The sequence below is a fragment of the Papio anubis genome, chromosome 4 (assembly GCF_008728515.1).
Source record: "Papio anubis isolate 15944 chromosome 4, Panubis1.0, whole genome shotgun sequence".
NCBI lineage: Eukaryota > Metazoa > Chordata > Mammalia > Primates > Cercopithecidae > Papio > Papio anubis.
The window spans coordinates 18279341-18295336 of NC_044979.1; the positions used below are offsets into that span (position 1 = coordinate 18279341).

The 15996-nt window shown below is 44.4% G+C and overlaps 1 protein-coding gene across 7 annotated transcripts in view; it reads left to right on the forward strand.

The window, feature by feature from the left end:
• Positions 1-15996, forward strand: part of SLC37A3 (solute carrier family 37 member 3) — a 69006-nt gene that overhangs the window by 45156 nt on the left and 7854 nt on the right. For 4 of the 7 annotated variants that reach the window (XM_031665100.1, XM_031665099.1, XM_031665102.1 and 1 more), the window contains 7 exons: positions 359-443; positions 1049-1227; positions 3712-3853; positions 6519-6620; positions 7228-7275; positions 9243-9394; positions 15502-15567. In XM_031665100.1, coding sequence (XP_031520960.1) covers positions 359-443; positions 1049-1227; positions 3712-3853; positions 6519-6620; positions 7228-7275; positions 9243-9394; positions 15502-15567 — 774 coding nt within the window. The remainder of the gene's footprint in view (positions 1-358; positions 444-1048; positions 1228-3711; positions 3854-6518; positions 6621-7227; positions 7276-9242; positions 9395-15501; positions 15568-15996) is intronic. The other 3 variants (XM_031665101.1, XM_009203968.3, XM_031665105.1) reach the window with 3 other exon arrangements.

Here is a 15996-nt window from a genome sequence, read left to right on the forward strand (position 1 = left end):
ACTGTATGTAATATCTTCGAGGGCAGATACTGTCTTTTATGGGAGGCTATGTGATACGAATAACTAGATTTTTGGAGCTAGTCTAATTTCACAACCATAGTAGTACCACTTAGTATCCAGGGGACCTTAATTTTCCTCTCTGAGCCTCATAGAATCACCAGGAAGAATTAAATGAGAAAACAGGAGTAGAACACTTTGCACAGCGCCTGGCCCAGTAGAAGCACTGGGTGCTGCCTTGCTTCCCAGTCTCCCCTCCCACCTCTCCCCCACCCCCGCCTCCCCCCACCTGCCTTTACTGAATATGCTTGCGATGACTGTCCCCAGATATGTAAGGACCCCCTTTCCCCCTCTCCTCCAGTATGCCTTTCTGGTGACGGCGTCTGTGCAGTTTGCCGGTGGGATCGTTATCTTCTTTGGACTCCTGGTGTCACCAGAAGAAATTGGTGAGGAGAAGCCGTCCCTTCTATTCCGAATGTCTTACTATTATGGCCAAAAGGAAATCTGAGGCCAAGAAATCGAATCTCTTTTTTCCTAGGAAAACTCTGAGCTCCTTTTAGTGAGTGAAAGGAGAACAGTACTGCCGTTTGAGTCCCGTCGACATTGTAGCCAGCCCCTGGCACAGCTGGACGTGTTTGAGGGGAGTGATGCACGTCTTTTGTAGATACAGGAAAATCTTCGCATTTGCAAATGATTTTTATAATTGAGACACTGGCAAGGAATGAACATGGATGTATTTCTAATTTCACTTCTTGAAACATTTCTTTTCATCCATAAAAATGATTCACAAAAATGATACCTGTACTTAAATACAGATCACATACAAGCGAAACCACAGAAGCAAACAGATGTACAATTCTTCTATCTTTTGAGGATTTTTAGACAGACTGTGTGACTTTAACTGACCTTAGTTGACCTTGGTCTCTGGACTTTCGTTGCTGTTTCTGTAAAATGGAAATAAAAATAACATCGCCCCATAAGTAGTGATGTATGCCGAGCCCTTCGCACGTGGTGGTCTCTCCATAAACAGTGGCTGTCGCTGTTGTTTTAGGTCTCTCAGGTATTGAGGCAGAAGAAAACTTTGAAGAAGACTCACACAGGCCATTAATTAATGGTGGTGAAAATGAAGAGGAATATGAGCCGAATTATTCAATCCAAGACGATAGTTCTGTCGCCCAAGTCAAGGCAATAAGCTTCTACCAGGCGTGTTGCCTTCCTGGAGTCATACCGGTAAGGGCCGCTCACATCTCACCACTGCCAGGGAGGTGTGAGAGCCCATGACATCCCCTCTGCCTGGGATAAAGCTTCCCTAAGTATTGAGCCTGTCTTGGATACTTTATTTTAGGAATATATGTTCTGAGGAATGTTGTCTCGTGCCCCTCAGCTTATCTGATCCCTAATGCAGGGGTTGACAAACCTTCCATGAAGAGGCAGAGAGTAAATATTTTCGACTTCGGGAAACCATCCAGTCTCCCCACTACCCAGCTCTGTAGAGCAGAGTAAGTCACGGAAAACATGGGACAGTTAGGCGTGGCCAGACTTGGCCAAAGAGCCCTGCTTTCCTGACCCTGATCTAGTATGTGATTAAAAAGGCAAAATTGATATTTTTTAATGTCTACTTTTGGGCCTTTCAAAGTATTATAGGATTATATGTGGACCAAGAAGAAGGGTTGTGAATGGTTCCTAAGTCAACCTTGCCCCTTTTATTATTTATTTATGTTTTTGAGACAGAGTCTTGCTCTGTCACCCAGATTGGAGTGCAGTGGTGCAGTCTCGGCTCACTGCAAGCTCCGCTTTGCGGGTTCAGGCGATTCTGCTGCCTCAGCCTCCTGAGTAGCTGGGATTGCAGGTGCCTGCCACCACACCCGGCTAATTTTTTGTATTTTTTAGTAGAGACGGGGTTTCACTGTGTTAGCCAGGATGATCTCCATCTCCTGACCTCCTTGCCCACTTTGGCCTCCCAGAATGCTGGGATTACAGGCGTGAGCCACCGCGCCCAGCTTGCCCGCTTTTAAAGGGTCCAGAACAGAGCACTCCACAGTCTTTCTTGGTCATGCATTCCAGTGTTTTCCACAGCCTGTGCAGTCAGGAAAGCCTTCTAATGTCTACACTAAATCCCTTCTGCAGTTTTTCTGTCTTGATGTTTCGGGCGCTCTAGCACTGGAGTGGAAGTTAAGAGGCCTAGGTTATGTTTCCAGCTTACCCACTAACTTTCTGTGACACCTGGGGTAAGTCACGCAACCCATCCGTGTGTCTCAGTTCCCCTTCCCATGGAATAGAAATTATTCCAGTCTTCCCCGGGGCCTGTAACATTGGGCTGTTGTGTTTTGAACAAGCACCTGTTGTTACTTCATTTGTCAACGGTGCTTTATGAATGTGATCTCTCAGGTAGAGTGATCTGTAGGCCATCTTAATACGTGCCTGTCAATCCCCTTCTGTCGGTGCCCCCAAGCTGAGAGAACTCACGTTTCCAACAGAGTTAAGTATGAGTTAAAATGTAATTTTCCACAATCCTTTAACCCAGTGATGATATATGATATAAGAGAAATGCAGGTTGCTTTAGGCCTGTTCTTATGCTATTGATTATTATCTTTTAACTGGTTTTTAAAATACTCTACTGGTAATAGTTTAATTTTTGAGAAAGATCTTTGTTGTGACTAAATATGGACGGCTTTTGCTGTTCCTTTGTTCTTCACAAGCTATTGTTCTCTGACATGGGCAGGGATGTAAAGGAAATCTAGTTAACTTAATTCCTTTGTCTTTGTAGCAGGCTGTCTGGTCAGAATGCACTCGTGATTGGGATTTGGCCCTCTAGGGGGTGGCTGTTGCCTGCCAGGGAAGCTGTTTTAAAACAAGTGATACCTAGGGAATAACTGGCAGCTCCAGGGAAAAGAATATACTAGCCAGACACCCTTTGAAGTCAGCCCCTCTGTTCCCCCCCCCTTTTTCCTTTGATGCTAAATGTCAGGATTTCCTGGTAGTAATGTGTTGAATATAGGAGGCTCAGCCCCACCACCGTCTTCATGTAGCTGTAGCATTTTTTCCCCTAAACGAGAGAGTCACAAGGACGATGATGACATGTTCTTTCATTTTTGACTCGCCAGAGAGACTCTCTTTTTTGCCACCGGACCGGGGAATATGGAGCTTTTGGAAACTAGTGTGAAAGGAATTATCATGCTGCTGCTCTTCTTAGACCTTGGAACTGTAGTGTAGCCCCTTTGCTCTCCATTGTTCATAGTGTTGCCTTGGCAAGGAGTAGAATAACCAAGCCCGTTTGGCTGCTCCTAGTAAAGGCCGTGGTGCTTCCTGGACTTCTTTGCCTGTGGTTAACGCTGGTTAGTGGCATGAATACCATTCATCTTTGTGTGAATAAAGAAATGTGGGCATGTGCCCTGCCTTATAGGCTCCAAACACTGGCTTGCTTCTGCTGGAGAACTGATAGGAGGAGAAACTGGAGACAGCTAAGAAGTAGCCATATATGTTTTTTATTCCAAAGGCCTGCTGTACATGCCTGTCTAGAAGTTAACAGGGATGAAGAGCAGAGGGAGACTGGCTGAAGTCAGGCATGTGGGGGTTTGTAGAGATGTTTAATTGTAAAATCAGGTTCTGTTCATCCTAAATTCCTTTATTTTGTTTTGCTTTTAAATGACATTAAAAATGGTGGTCATGCTGTGCTATTTGTCCCTCACTGAGAGTTGAATGCTTTTCTTGTAGTACTCACTGGCCTACGCCTGCTTGAAGTTAGTGAATTACTCCTTCTTCTTCTGGCTCCCCTTTTATCTGAGTAACAACTTCGGCTGGAAGGAGGCGGAAGCCGACAAGCTGTCCATTTGGTACGACGTTGGAGGGATCGTAGGTATGCCAGTGATGCGCCTTTTCCATAATAAAGTTAGTCACTAGTGATCTTTTACTGGGTTGTGAAATCTGGCCTCATTTAAAGTTTTATTACTTATTCTACAGCCATTTCCCTAAACTGTCCTATTAGTAAACAGCCAAACTCTTAAAAAAAAAAAAAAAAAGGAAAAAACAAGTGGTCCATAGAAAGGAAGACCCAGCCTAAGGCAGCGCTGTGATTTACTGGGCTCTTTTTTCTTAGTCCTTTGTTGATGGATCAGTTCTTTTGTCTTGGGAAGCACAAGGAAATCTCTTTAAATGCAATCCTTTCATACGGCTTTCTCATTGATATCTTAGCTCTAAAGCTAATTGTATGTCGGAGATCCAAGTTAGAATGTGAACGTGTTCATTGTATCTACCTCCCGCTTTCCCCACCTGCCCCAGCCTAATAAGGGAGAATACACCAGTCCCCCCCTTATCTGTGGTTTCACTTTTCGAAGTTTCAGTTACTCTTAACACTGTACAATAAGATATTTTCAGAGAGACAATTCACATAACTTATGTTACAGTATATTGTTATTGTTTTCTATTTTTGTTAGTTACTGTTAATTTCTGTGCCCAACTTATAAATTAAACTTGATCATGGGAATGTATGTATAGAAAAAAACATAGTATATATAGAGTTTGCTACTGTCTGTGGTTTCAGGCATCCGCGGGGGTCATGGAACATACCGGCTGAGGGTAAAGGGGAACCACACCTTAGTATGTAGGTTGTCAGATCATAGAGGTAGACGTAACAGCAGGGATTAACTTTTGTGAATGTTTTACAGTTGTTTCATTGTAAACAAAGATTTTAATAGTGGTTTTTTTGGTGGTAGCTGGACGTATCAACAAGGAAGTAATAAGTATGAACAAGGAAATAAGACAGAGGAGCAGAATGTACTTTAGTGGGTATTACTTACATGGCTATGCCAGATCTTAATAACCTTCAATAATGTTAACGGTTAGAATTGTGGTGAGACTCAACTGCCATGAGCTTGTGAAAGCACACAGTCTATGCTAGGCAATCTATTATTACTGTATTTGAACTTGGCTGCCCGCATTCTTAAATCCAGAGCCAAAGGTGAGGTTGCAACCTTTAGACCTCACCGTACTTCTGTATCCTCTGAAGTTGAAATTGTCCAGCTGCCTCCTGTCTGATAAGGACACACCAGATGTCCTGTAGCCCCTAGAACTCAGAATGGTGCTGTATGTGACATTGTTGCTTGAAAGATTCATATCGCTGCTTTTTAAAGATTGTGTCCTATTACCAAACCATAACTGCTAAATTTTATTTTAGTGAATATTTACTAGCCACTATTTTTTTTTTTTTTTTTGAGATGGGGATACTGCTCTGTTGCCCATGCTGGAGTGCAGTGGCATGATCTTGGCTCACTGCAGCCACAACCTCCTGGGCTCAAGCGATCCTCCCACCTCAGCCCCCCCGAGTACCTGGGGCTACAGTCACGCACCACCACACCCAGCTATTTTTTTTGTATTTTTTGTAGAGATGGCGTTTCACTGTGTTGCCCAGGCTGGTCTCAAACTCCTGGGCTCAGGCAATTTGCCCACCTCCGTCTCCCAAAGTGCTGGGATTACAGGCGTGAGCCACTGTGTCCACCTACTGGCCTCAATATACTGTAAGACACAATTTTTTATTTTTTGAGACACAGTCTTGCTGTGTTGCCCAGGCTAGAGTGCAGTGGCACAATACAGCTCACTGTAGCCTCAGCCTCCTGGGTTCAGCAGCACGATACGGTTTACCACAGCCTCAACCTCCTGGGCCCAAGCGATCCTCCTACCTCAGCCTCCCAAGTAGCTGGGAATATAGGCACGTGCTACCATGCCTGGCTAATTTATCTTTTATAGAGATAAGGGCACTGTGTTGCCCAGGCTGGTTTGAACCCCTGGCCTCAAGCAGTCCCCTGGCCTTGGTCTCCCAAAGTGCTGGGATTATAGGTGTGAGCCACCATGCCCAGAGAGACATAGTTCTTAATTCATTATCTTTTAAATTAAAAAGAAAAATCAGAAATAGCATTCACAGCTTGTTTTTGTGAGGGATAGCCGATGGTTTTGACCGTTTTTCCTTTTTTCATGTTTTGCTGTCTGATTTGTGGTCGCCTGTCCGCATTGGTCATCATGGCGATTTAACAGACAGTTTATCTTCCTAAAAGGAAGTAATGGAGGACCCCTTTTCAGGGAGTCAGCCATTTTTTTTTTTTTTTTTTTTTTTTTTTTAGACGGAGTCTCACTCTGTCGCCCAGGCTGGAGTGCAGTGGCACAATCTCGGCTCACTGCAAGCTCTGCCTCCCGGGTTCACACCATTCTCCTGCCTCAGCCTCCTGAGTAGCTGGGACTACAGGTGCCTGCCACCGTGCCCGGCTAATTTTTTTGTATTTTTAGTAGAGAGGGGGTTTCACCATGTTGGCCAGGATGGTCTGTATCTCCTGACCTCGTGATCTGCCCACCTCGGCCTCCCAAACTGCTGGGATTACAGGCGTGAGCCACCGCGCCCGGCCCAGCCACATTTTTTGATAGACCAGTGTTAGGCTGCTGCCAGTGAGACTAGAGGGCCAATGGGGAGCACACCTCAGGTGAGCGAGCTAAATTAGAAGTGATTTTGATTGCTCGACACTCTGTGCTTGAAGGTGGAACTTTGCAAGGCTTCATCTCTGACGTACTACAGAAGAGAGCGCCGGTTCTTGCCCTGAGTCTACTTCTGGCGGTTGGGTCCCTTGTCGGGTATAGTCGTGAGTATTCCTTTGCAATTACGAATTCCTTTGCTTCCCTAATCTGGTAGGAATGAGGCATTTTGTCTGGAGTCAGTGACCAGTGCTAGGGAGAGCATGGAGACCAGCTTCAAGGCCTGATATGCCACCTTTGCATTGTCCTGTGAATGCCTGGGAAACCTGTCATCACATCGTTTTATTTGTCTTGGGAGGAAACTGACATCTCTTTTGCTTTGTTAATTTGCTTAAAAGCTTGCTTGGGAGTGTATATGCTTTGTTTGGGGGAGGCTCCAGAGGCATGGCATTATAGCCAATAAAACAATAAAAAGGGAACAGGTTTCAAAAGCGGAAAGATGGTAATTAGTAGGTGTGGTATATGTCCCTTAAGATGCTGCTGAGACAGGAGTAGAGCTTTTCTTTAGCTTTTAGAAGTCTCGTTAGCTTGAGCACCAGCAAGAGGCAGACGTTACAAATCAGAGTTGAAAGCGGCAGAGAGAGTTGTGTCTCTTTGTTGTCTCTGGGAGTGATTTGTGAGGTCGCGGAGACTCAGATCTTTGCGTACTGTTGGCAGAGGCACGTGGAGTCCGCTTTTTAAGTCACCGTGGTTTGTCTGTATCTTCCCTCACAGGTTCTCCAAACGATAAGGCCATCAATGCCCTTCTGATGACTGTTACAGGTGCGGCCCATGGCTCTGCTCCACCGTGCTTCTGCTACTCTCTCAATTCAGAGGAAAAGGGAAACTGTTTTCTCCCTCAATTTGAGTAGTACCGAAACCTTAATTACAGAGAATTCAGATTTTAGAAGGAAAGATGTCTCCTTTTCCAGATTCTTTTTCTCTGCTCCTTCTTACATCACCTCCTCAGTCCTATTGTGACAGAAGCAGTCCTATTGACAGAAATTTTCTTAAGATTTTTTTTTTTTTTTGAAATGGAGTCTCGCTCTGTCACCCAGGCTGGAGTGCAGTGGCGTGATCTCGGCTCACTGCAAGCTCTGCTCTGCCTCCCAGGTTCATGCCATTCTCTTGCCTCAGCCTGCCGAGTAGCTGGGACCACAGGCGCCCGCCACCATGCCTGGCTAATTTTTTGTGTTTTTAGTAGAGATGGGGTTTCACTGTGTTAGCCAGGATGGTCTCGATCTCCTGACCTCGTGATCTGCCTGCCTCGGCCTCCCAAAGTGCTGGGATTACAGGTGTGAGCCACTGCATCTGGCAGATTTTCTAAGATTTTTGATTACTGTCCCAGCTTCTGCTTTTATTTCTAGAAGTGACTTAGAAAGATGCCACATGGGAGACCAATTCACAAGCTTTCAAAAAAATCCACAATAGCTTGTGTCTCCTCCTGTGTTGGAGTCGGTCAGCATTTTGTCACTTGAGCACTAGATAGAATAGTTGGGTGCATTTAGGGACTATGTTATAGAAAAATTACTTATTTTATTTATTATTTATTTATTGAGACAGAATCTTGCTTTGTTTCCCAGGTGGAGTGTAGTGGCGCAGTCTCAGCTCACTGCAACCTCCACCTCCTGGGTTCAAGCGATTCTTCTGCCTCAGCCCCCTGAGTAGCTGGTAATATAGGCATGCACCACCCTGCCCAGCTAATTTTTGTATTTTTAGTAGAGACAGTGTTTCACCATGTTGCCCAGGCTGGTCTCAAACTCCTGACCTCAGGTGATCCACCCGCCTTAGCCTCCCAAAATGCTGGGATTACAGGCATGAGCCACCGTCCCCAGCCAGAACAATTACTTATTTTAAACTTATTTTATTTTTATTTTTGAGAAGGAGTCTTGCTCTTGTCACCCAGACGGGAATGCAGTGGTGCGATCTCAGCTCACTGCAACCTCTACCTCCTGGATTCAAGTGATTCTCCTGCCTCAGCCTCCCGAGTAGCTGGGATTACAGGCGCCTGCCACCACGCCCAGCTAATTTTTGTATTTTTAGTAGAGACAGTGTTTCACCATGTTGCCCAGGCTGGTCTCGAACTCCTGACTTCGGGTTATCTGCCCACCTCAGCCCCTCAAAGTGCTGAGATTACAGGCATGAGCCACTGCGCCCAGCCAGAAAAGTTACTTATTTTAAACTTTAGATCGTGCTTGGCAGAGTGAGCTGCTCATTCTTCTTGGGGTACATGGAACTGATACCAGCAGTGAGAACAGAATCACCTGGGCCATCCCATGCCTGATTCATGGGCAGCCTCACTGAGAGCAGTGGCAGGTAGCGTCACCTGCTCCATTTCAGTGGCTTTTTCCTCTTTGCTCTTTTTTTCAGTATTCCTGGTTGAATTTGTGTAGTGGAAAGATCATATGATGCAACTCTACCATAATAGAATTTATTTGACAAGCTAGTGCAGTTGATATTAATGAATGTAAACTTCACAGGATTAGACAGGCTATGTGTTTCACTATATTTTTGTATCTTTGGGTTCTACAAAATATACTAGAGTGTCACATAATTCAAGAAGAGATTTCAGGAACGTGGATGTTAACTATTAATAGTTTGAAAATGATACTATCTGGGGGTTTCCTTTTTTTTCCACGTCTGTCCAACATATTAAGAAAACTATTGGGATATTATTTTGCCTTATGCAGTAGATTGCTAGTGGTTGCGAATTGTGTTTTAATAAGAACCTGTTCTGTTTGTGACTTCAGGATTTTTTATTGGTGGACCTTCTAATATGATTAGTTCTGCTATTTCCGCGGACTTGGGTCGCCAGGAGCTCATCCAAGGGAGCAGTGAGGCCTTGGCCACTGTCACAGGAATTGTTGATGGTTCGGGGAGCATTGGAGCTGCCGTGGGCCAGGTGAGAGAACAGGAGAGGGGCTGGGATTCTAATGTCTTCCCTCAAAGGCGCCTGAGCGTGAACCTGCCCTCTGGGCCTCAGTAGGTGGCACTCTTGTGCTATAGAACGCTGTTCCGAGAGCCCAAGGACTTCCGTCTCCCCTCAGGACCAGCTGATGCCTCCTAATGTGGAAGAACTCTCCATTTTTTTTAGTTCCTTTTTTCTACTTATACTTCTAGATTCTTCCTGTCTGCAAATAAGCTAAGACCTCATAAGACAGATAGATCCTTCTGCCCCAGCCCACCACCCCCTTCTTTCTTTCCAGGCTGAACTTGGTGTTCCATGGCCAGGGGCACTTCTTGTTATCCCCACCTGGCATGTGGACCCCACCATTGCTGTCTCCTGTCTCCCTCTCCCAGACACTCTACTGCATACATGTTCCTTCCTGGGCCCCACCAGACATGGCCATGGACTCTGCAGCTGCTTCTGAATCACTTGCTCTACTTCCTGTGTGTCCAAAAATCTCTGACTGTATCTCAAAGAGTGGCCCATAAGTGTCTGGTATCAGAATCATCTGGGGCACTCTAATTAAAGTACAGAACACCAAGCGTACTACAGGCTCGCTGAGTTAGAACCTACAGATCTGTATTTTCAACAAGCCGCCTCGGTGATTCTTCCGCACTCGGATGTTTGAGATCCCTACACTAAGATTGGCCTACTATACTTAGAACTATTTACGTTGACCTTTTTTTTTTTTTTGGCATAAATTCAGGCTTTCTCTGGGACAGATATTTCTTTTCTGGCACAGTAATGAGTCATGCCTCTTCTAGGATATACCACTACAGATTGTAGAGTACTAATTTTGCTAAAAGATGGATTTGAGAGTCATCTGTATGGATAAAAATAGTTGAACCTGTGGAAGTGAATGAACCATTTAATGGGGAAAGAGAAAGTTGGCCGAGCCTCAGGGAATGCCCAGTGGTCAAAGAAAGAGGAAGGCAGCAGAGTAACCTATAGTCAAGGGAACTGCGTTTGAGAAAGCGTCAGTAAGGTCATGGATATAGAGAGGTCAGTAGAAGGAGAGCTGAAGGATTTGTCTCTTAGGCTCTTAGTTTTGACATCTAGGAGGTCATTAATAGCCTTGACGATTATTGTTACTTGCTTGGTGGGGGTGAATTGCTGATGTCTGATTGCTAGTGGTTAATGAGAGACAAGTATTGAGGTAAAGTAAGCCATGTTAATACTTTGACTACCTAGCCGTATTTTAATAGTCTATATGCGCTTGTTAATGTCTGTCCCTGCCACTGTAACATAAGCTTCCTGAATGTGGCATTTTGTTGTATGTTCTTCTGTCACCTTAGTACCGAGAACAGTGACTGGCACACGGTAGACATTACTTGTGGAATGAACGATTGATATGCTTAGCATATTTGATTATAAGGCTAAAGGGCAAAAAACCCCAAAGAAACAAAAACCTTAGCAAAGACTTGAAAAATGTGCTTACCTGATCATGCTCTGGAGTGGGAATTGAAAAATGCTCCCAGCCGTCAGTTCAGATATTTTCCTCTTCGGGGTAGAGAGTGACTGCATTGGGCATCCTTTTCTGACATTATATTATTTTAAGTTATCCTTCATTTCGAATGTTTTCTTCACTAACTAAATGGGTGGATTATAATGAGTATTTCAGAGAGTTTGCTTTTATTTAGATTGCCTCACCTGCCAGTATCCAGATCCCTCACTGTGAACTTGGGTCCTAGACTGACCTTCATGGTCGGGGAAGCGTATCTGGAGTAAGTCACTGTTAGCTTTACTCATTCCTCTTCCATGTTGAGTTTTGAATGATTTCCCATTGCCTAAGAGGTGAAATCCCAAACTCTGTGACTTAGCGTTAAACTCTATCAGTCCTGTCCTTAGCCAGTGTACTAATTTACCCTGAATAACTTTGTTGCCCCCATCTTTCCCTGACTTCCCAAGTAAAGAATTGTTTCTCCTTCAGGTTGCCATAGCAGTTGATGCGGTCCTCTAGTAGGCACCTGTCACGGTGTAAAGGGGATACACCGTGACAGGTGCTGTGCTTGTTTCCTTCATCTTTGCATACCCAATGCTTAGTGCTTTTTTTGACACATACTAGGGGTTCAGTAAAATTAAATTGCAGTATCTGCCCAAGAGAAATGAGAATGAATGTCCACATTAAAACTTATACATGAGGCTGGGTGTGGTGGCTCATGCCGGTAATCCCAGCACTTTGGGAGGCCAAGGCAGGAGGATTGCTTGAGGCCAGGAGTTCAAGACCAGCCCAGGCAACATAGTGAGACCCTCATCTCTACAAAAAAAAAAAAAAGTGAGCTGGGCATGGTGGTATGTGCCTGTCCCAACTACTTGAGAGGCTGAGATGGGAGGATTGCTTGAGCCTGGGAAGTCAAGGCTGCAGTGAGCCATGATCACACCACTCCACTCCAGCCTGGGTGACAGAGCCAGACCCTGTCTCTCTCCCTTTTTTTTTTTTGGAGACAGGGTCTGACTCTGTCGCCCAGGCTGGAGTGCAGTGGCAGGATCTTGGCTCACTGCAACCTCTGCCTTCTGGGACTCAAGCAATTGTCCCACCTCAGCCTCCCAAGTAGACTGGACTGCAGATACACACCACCACGCCCAGCTAATTTTTATATTTTTTTTTGTAGAGATGGGGTTTCACCACGTTGCCCAGACTGGTCTCAAACTCCCGGGCTGAAGTGATCCTCCTGCCTCGGCCTCTCAAAGTGCTAGGATTACAGGCATGAGCCACCTTGCCAGGCCAAGACCCTGTCTTAAAAAAAAAAAAAAAAAAAAAAAAAGATAAAGTTGCAGTCAGAGTTTGGAGCACCCTGTGCTTTCTTTAGTGGATGATTAGACCTCTTTTTTGCTTCACATGATGTGATCTAATATAAATCACATAGTCATTCTGCATTAATTTTTTTCACGTGTACATTTCAGTAATAATGTGATCAAAGAATGTTATCCTTTTGTGCCTGTGGCCAAACTGATTTCTGACAAGGGTGCCAGGACCATTCAATGGAGAAAGGATGGTCTCTCAATAAACAGTATTGAGAAAACTGGATATCCACATGAAAAGAATGAAGTTGGAGCTGAGGAGTGGGGGAGGAAAGAAAAAAAAAAAGAATGAGGTTGGACTCTTACCTTACCTCATATGCAGAAATTACCTCAAAATGAATTAAAGGCCTAACTTTAAGAACTTAAAATTGTAAAACTCATAGAAGAAAACATAGGGACAAATCTTCATGACAAATATGTACAAATGACCAATAAGCACATGAAGAGTCTCAACATCCTTAGTCATTAGGAAATTGCAAATCAAAAACACAGTGAGTTGTGACTTCATACTTTCTATGATGGCTGTAATTAAAAACCAGGAAAGGTGACTGGTGTTGGCGAGGATGTGCAGAAATTGAAGCCCTGCATTGCTGGTGGGACTGCAAAATGATGCAGCTTCTGTGAAAAATACTTCGGTGCTTCTTCAAAAAAATTTAAATAGAATTACCATATGACCCAGCAATTCCACTCCTAGGTATTTCCCAAAAGATTGAAAACTGGGGGCCGGGCACCATGGCTCACGCCTGTAATCGCAGCACTTTGGGAGACCGAGGTGGGCGGATCACTTGAGGTCAGGAGTTCGAGACCAGCCTGGCCAACATGGTGAAACCCCATCTCTACTAAAAATACAAAAATTAGCTGGATGTGGTGGCAGGTGCCTGTAATCCCAGCTACTTGGGAGGCTAAAGCAGGAGAATTGCTTGAACCTGAGAGGTGGAGGTTGCAGTGAGCCAAGATTGCACCACCGCATTCCAGCCTGGGTGACAGAGGAAGACTCTGTCTCAAACAAAAAAGAAAAAAAAGAAAACTGAGACTCAGATATTTGTATGTCAACATTTATTGCAGCATTATTCATAGTAGCCAAAAGGTAGAAACAACTCCGGTCCATCAGCAGATGAATGGAGAAACAAAATGTGGTATATCCATACAATGGAATACTAATGAGCCATTAAAAAGAAATGAAGGGAGGTTACAGTGAGCTGTGATCATACTATTACACTACAGCCTGGGCAACAGAGAAAGACCCTGCCCCTTTTAATCCCAGCACTCTGGGAGGCCGAGGCAGGTGGATCACCTGAGATTAGGAGTTCAAGACCAGCCTGGCCAACATGGTGAAACCTCGTCTCTACTAAAAATACAAAAATTAGCCGGGCATGGTGGCACCTCAGCTACTTGGGAGGCTGAGGCAGGACAATCCCTTGAACCTGGGAGGAGGAGGTTGCAGTGAGCTGAGATCGCACCGCTGTACTTCAGCCTGGGTGACAGAGCAAAACTCCATTTCAAAAAAAAAAGGATGGGGGGGGCAGGTGCAGTGGCTCACGCTTGTAATCCCAGCACTTTGGGAGGCTGAGGTGGGTGAATCACCTGAGGTCAGGAGTTCCAGACCAGCCTGGGCAACGTGGTAAAACCTCATCTCTACTAAAAATACAAAAATTAGCCGAGTATGCTGACTCACGCCTGTAATCCCAGCTACTTGGGAAGCTGAGGCAGGAGAATTGCTGGAACTTGGGAGACGGAGGTTGCAGTGAGCAGAGATTGCCCGCTGCACTCCAGCCTAGGCGACAGAGTGAGACCCCATCTCCAAAAAAAAAGGAGTGAAGTTCCAATGTAGTCTACCCTGAAAGCATGATGCTAAACATTCCAGACATAAAAGGACAAATATTGTGATTCCATTTACATGAAATATCTAGCATAGGCCAATTCATGGAACCAGAAAGAAGAGGTTAGCAGGAGCTGGGGAGATGGGCAGTTAATTTCTTATTAGGAACAGAGTTTCTATTTGGATGATGAAAAAGTTTAGAAATAGATAGTGGTGATGGTTGTACAACATTATGAATGTAACTGATACCACTGGATTGCACACTTAAAAATGTTTAAAATGGGCCGGGCGTGGTGACTTAGCCTGTAATCGCAGCACTTTGGGAGCCCAAGGTGGGTGGATCACGAGGTCAGGAGATCGAGACCATCCTTGGCTAACACCTGTCTCTACTAAAAATACAAAAAATTAGCTGGGCGTGGTGGCAGGCGCCTGTAGTCACAGCTACTTGGGAGGCTGAGGCAGGAGAACGGCGTTAACCCGGGAGGCAGACCTTGCAGTGAGCCAAAATCACGCCACTGCACTCCAGCCTGGGCAACAGAGGGAGACTCCATCTCAAAAAAAAAAAAAAAAGAAAAAAGAAAAAAAAGATTAAAATGGCAAATTTTATGTAAGTTATATCTTACCATAATAAGAGAAAAAAAGAAAATGGGTTAAATAAGTGCAATTAGATCCTTTTCAGTAATTGAAAAAGTAAATGGATATGCTGTAGGATGCAAAGGTAGTACAGCAACACTGTGAGCAAACAGCATGATTGGAAAATGAGTGGCATACTTAAAGACAAACTCTTTTTGAGGCATCAATTATAGTACCTTTCATTGGAAGAAAGAACGATTAAGTGGGTGTAGCTTGTGGATGTTCATCTTCCTCTCTAAATAGCAAAGTGAATAAAATAAACCTTCTGGGCCGGGTGCGGTGGCTCACGCCTGTAATCCCAGCACTTTGGGAGGCTGAGGCGGGCGGGTCACAAGGTCAGGAGATCGAGACTATCCTGGCTAACACAGTGAAACAGCATCTCTACTAAAAATACAAAAAGTTAGCCGGCTGTGATGGCAGGTGCCTGTAGTCCCAGCTACGCGGGAGACTGAGGCAGGAGAATGTCGTGAACCCGGGAGGCGGAGCTTGCAGTGAGCCGAGATTGCGCCACTGCACTCCAGCCTGGACGACAGAGCAAGACTCCGTCCCAAAAAATAACCAATAAATAAATAAATAAATAAACTGACAACTTCTACTATATGGTTTTTCCATTTAGACTCTGCATGCTTAAATGGGCCGTTAATCACAGCAGGCACATGTATGTGGAAGAGCTCTGTAAACTGCAAAACATACAAATCCTGTGTCCCCTTCTTATTTTCTAAAATAGCCATGTTTAATCTACTTTTTAGCTGCTTCCTTTTATAAACTTACAAAGAATTATATTGTAATTTTTTTTTCTCCCTTTTAGTATTTAGTGTCTCTGATCCGGGACAAGCTAGGATGGATGTGGGTTTTCTACTTTTTCATTCTCATGGTAAGTAGGTGCTCCTTTAAAAAAAAAAAGTCATTTTTCTATTAATTAAGTTCAAAGCATTTACTTAAGTCACTTCTTCAGCAGAATTGTTGATTGCTTTTAAAGGCGCCTTTGTGAAAAGTAACATTTTATTAGTCTAAAAGACACCTCCTTCTTCTTCCTCTCCTTCTCTTCTCCTTCTCCTCCTTCTCCTTCTCCTTCTCCTTCTCCTTCTCCTTCTCCTTCTCCTCCTTCTCCTTCTCCTTCTCTTCTTCTTCTTTCTTCTTCTTTCTTCTTTCTTCTTCCTCTTCCTCTTCCTCCTCTTCTTCTTCTTCTTCTTCCTTCTTCCTTCTTCTTCCTTCTTCTTCCTTCTTCTTCCTTCTTTTTCTTTCTTCTTCTTTCTTCTTCTTTCTTCTTCTTTTTTTTTGAGGCAGTCTCGCTCTGTTGCCC